The following is a 3,102-nucleotide window of genomic DNA, read 5'->3' as shown; positions in this document are numbered from 1 at the left end:
AATGCTCTGAGCGTTGTCGGTAGTGCTGAACTCTTCAATTATTTTCCATGTGCTACCCCGGGGTTTACAGTCTCTAATGAGGTGGCACTGTGATTCTGCGTTCATATAATGATGCATGTTTCGGGAGGAGCTGTTCATGCATTTTGTATCAGCGTCCACTGTGACCATGATCGTCAAGTTAGGTCAATCAGGGGGAGAAAATGGATGTTGGGTAAAAGATTAACCCCATAAATGAAATCAGTTTAGAACTTATTAAAACAGTCATTTTAAATATCCCACCCTGGAGAGATGGAGATGTGATCTTAATGGCAGTAGAAAGGCGTCTGCGGAGATATAAGAAGGTTGTTTTAATACCCTTCGCAGGAAAAAGACCACATGTATATGCAATGGAGACCTGAAGAGATGATACAATGAAAATGGTAATTGTCTTCCTGCTTGAACTTCTTCATTTTGTGAAGATTACATTTAACAGGATATCATCTCGTAATACAAAGAAATATACAGAATACTTTTACACATCTTTCCCAGGCTTCCAAGCAAATATCACGCCACTGTTTTGAATATCTTTGAGGTTAATAACCAAATGCAAAGGTCAGGGATATGTTTCTAGTAGTGGCCAAGAACAAAACAGGGACTGAAGAAACCTGGAGATAAAGGGGATTTAAAGCCTTACAGACCAGGGTTTTAAATCCAACACGAGCAAGCATGTATAAAAATGTCAAGTATAGATGGTAGGGTACAGAGTCTCTGACAAAACCCGTATCCCTGCATTTCCTGTAGGTTAGTCATCCTGACATAGCGACGACATGATATAGACCTTTAATGGCTCTGCCTGTTTCATTGGTTTCAAGACAGGTAGCTCAGGATGTGTGAGATGGAAAAGTGCTGATTCTAGACAAGACCCTATATGTGGCTTGTCAGTGCAGCAATAAAAAATAAATAAAGACTTCGACGGACTCGTGGCTTTGTCTGGAGGTTTCGCTGCACTTAGGAAAACCAGTCACTGCTGTCCAGGGAAAAGCGTTTTCCTAGAAAGGGCACCAACAAATCATGACCCTTCAATCGGTTCAACTCCACATTTTAATGGTTACTTCCTTGGCTCAAGCTTCTTCCTTCCACGAAGTTTCATGAACATCGGAGATGTATTTTTTTCCATTATTATGCTGACAAACACAACCGTTTTTATTTTGTTTTTGCCTAGTTTTCGTCCATTGGCTTGTTCATTTGTTTTTCTTGTTTGTTTTGTCCTTGTTGCGTTGACATTATCGTGTGTGTGTGTGTGTGTGTGTGTGTATCCCACAGGGGCTCCATATAGGGTGGATGCTTCTGCGTTGCTGTTGCAAATGATCCTGTGGGAGACTCACTGACAGCCACACACACACACACACACACACACACACACACACACACACACACACACACGCATATCTTGTCTGTTCATAGAAAGTGTCCATCAGCTTGTCTAAGTCAGCTAAAGAGATGTGTGTACGCCAGCAGAATGTACTTTACTACAGCTGTCCTTGTCCTTCACGACTTCTGACAGCAAATACCACTGCCACGACTATTTCTCTGTTCTACTTTTTAAATGTATTGATCAAGGGAGGGGGATTTTTGCTGAGCGTGTGTCCCCTTTTTCCTCAGTATCCCACCTGGGAACCGTCGAGTACAGTCTCTGATTCAGAACAAGATGTGGAGGTTAGCCAAGGTAACACTAAAGAAAATTAAGGGGAGACACTGAGGGTGAATAGGGTAAAAAAAGAGCCATTATTTTATTAAATATGTGGACATTTGCATCCAGTTCACGAATAGATTATGTAAGGAAAAATCTAGGAAAAATCTTCATACACAGATAAACAAGTCATCTAAATGTGTACTTTGGATATTTTTCTATCCACTGTTAAAAAATAAGACATGGTGGGGTAGCAAAATGTCAAAATGGACCCGATTGAAGATAGTACTAATAATGCTCTTTTAATCAGCCGTATTAATGCAGGTGAGCAATCAGCTGACACACTTGGTATTAATTGGGTTTACTTCCTCTTTTTTAATGTTTTACAGTCAAACTGAAAGGTTTAGATACTAGGCCTTTTGTAAAAACCCTAATATAGCAGGCAAGTACATAACAAACTTTAAATGATAAATGAAGGCTACTTTAAGGCCACATTGCATTGCAAAGGGGAAGTACTGCTGTTATTTGCTGCCATCTTGTGGTGAAAATGGGAAAACGCAGGCTATAATGTATATTATATATATATTTAGTGTAGAGCTGGTTAAAAGCGCAAAAAAGGCTGTTGCATTATCAAATAAATATTGTCTCACAACATGCAGCTAATTAATAAATCCCCATTATAACTAACATTATACAATTTAACCAGTACGCGAAATACGACTGTTTTGTCCCTCGTCACTTCCCGTCGTTATTATGCCATAGCTGCGGACGTGCAAGTTAACAGGTAAGAACAACATGTACTTCTCATAATGTTATCCCATTGAAATGTGTTTATTTGCCAGTTTTTCCATCAGATTTATAGACGGGTTTATTGTCCACGTTGTCAGGTGTTTGAAACAAGTTTACATTTATCTGGGAAGTAAAGATTACTGTCGAAAAAAGAGAAAGTGTCAAAATAAGAATCAGCTGACCTTCCATATTTACTGCAAAACAACGTGCTAGCGCGAGGAGCTAACAGCTGTTTGGTTTGTGTTTAAATCATAACATGTAATACTGTTTTGACTATTTGTATTTATTACAAACTAGGCAATGATAGACCTGACCCTTGATGTGTTTTGAGCCCCGTGTAACACGCATGTATTCATTGCATCATGTTAGCATTGTTAGAATAACTTCGGATAGCAACCAAAGCTAAAGTGTGTTGTTTGTCTTTAATAACTAACAGTTCTGTTGTCTCTTCTTATTGTTGTTGTTGTTTATATCCAGCAGGTTTAAAGTGAGAGACAGAAGACCACACACAATGTCCAGCAGTGTAAGTGACATAACAACTCTGTCCCTGTTTATAGCTATAGGCTATTAAATACACGCACAATACGGAATATATAAGGATTTAAAACAACATATTTATCCCATAATGTAGTCTTTTTATAGTG

General features: G+C 38.8%; 1 protein-coding gene across 3 annotated transcripts in view; it reads left to right on the top strand.

Annotated features, from left to right (window-relative positions):
- Positions 1-2,391: 2,391 nt before the first annotated feature.
- The window catches only part of mmadhca (metabolism of cobalamin associated Da), an 18,300-nt gene continuing 17,589 nt past the window's right edge, over positions 2,392-3,102 (top strand). For 2 of the 3 annotated variants that reach the window (XM_034240608.1, XM_034240606.1), the window contains exons 1-2: positions 2,392-2,453; positions 2,936-2,981. In XM_034240608.1, the coding sequence (XP_034096499.1) occupies positions 2,970-2,981 (12 nt within the window). In that variant the 5' untranslated portion in view covers positions 2,392-2,453; positions 2,936-2,969. The remainder of the gene's footprint in view (positions 2,454-2,935; positions 2,982-3,102) is intronic. The other variant, XM_034240607.1, reaches the window with a different exon arrangement.

Source organism: Gymnodraco acuticeps, unplaced genomic scaffold (genome assembly GCF_902827175.1).
Source record: "Gymnodraco acuticeps unplaced genomic scaffold, fGymAcu1.1, whole genome shotgun sequence".
Lineage (NCBI taxonomy): Eukaryota > Metazoa > Chordata > Actinopteri > Perciformes > Bathydraconidae > Gymnodraco > Gymnodraco acuticeps.
This window is presented reverse-complemented; position numbering and strand designations above follow the sequence as displayed.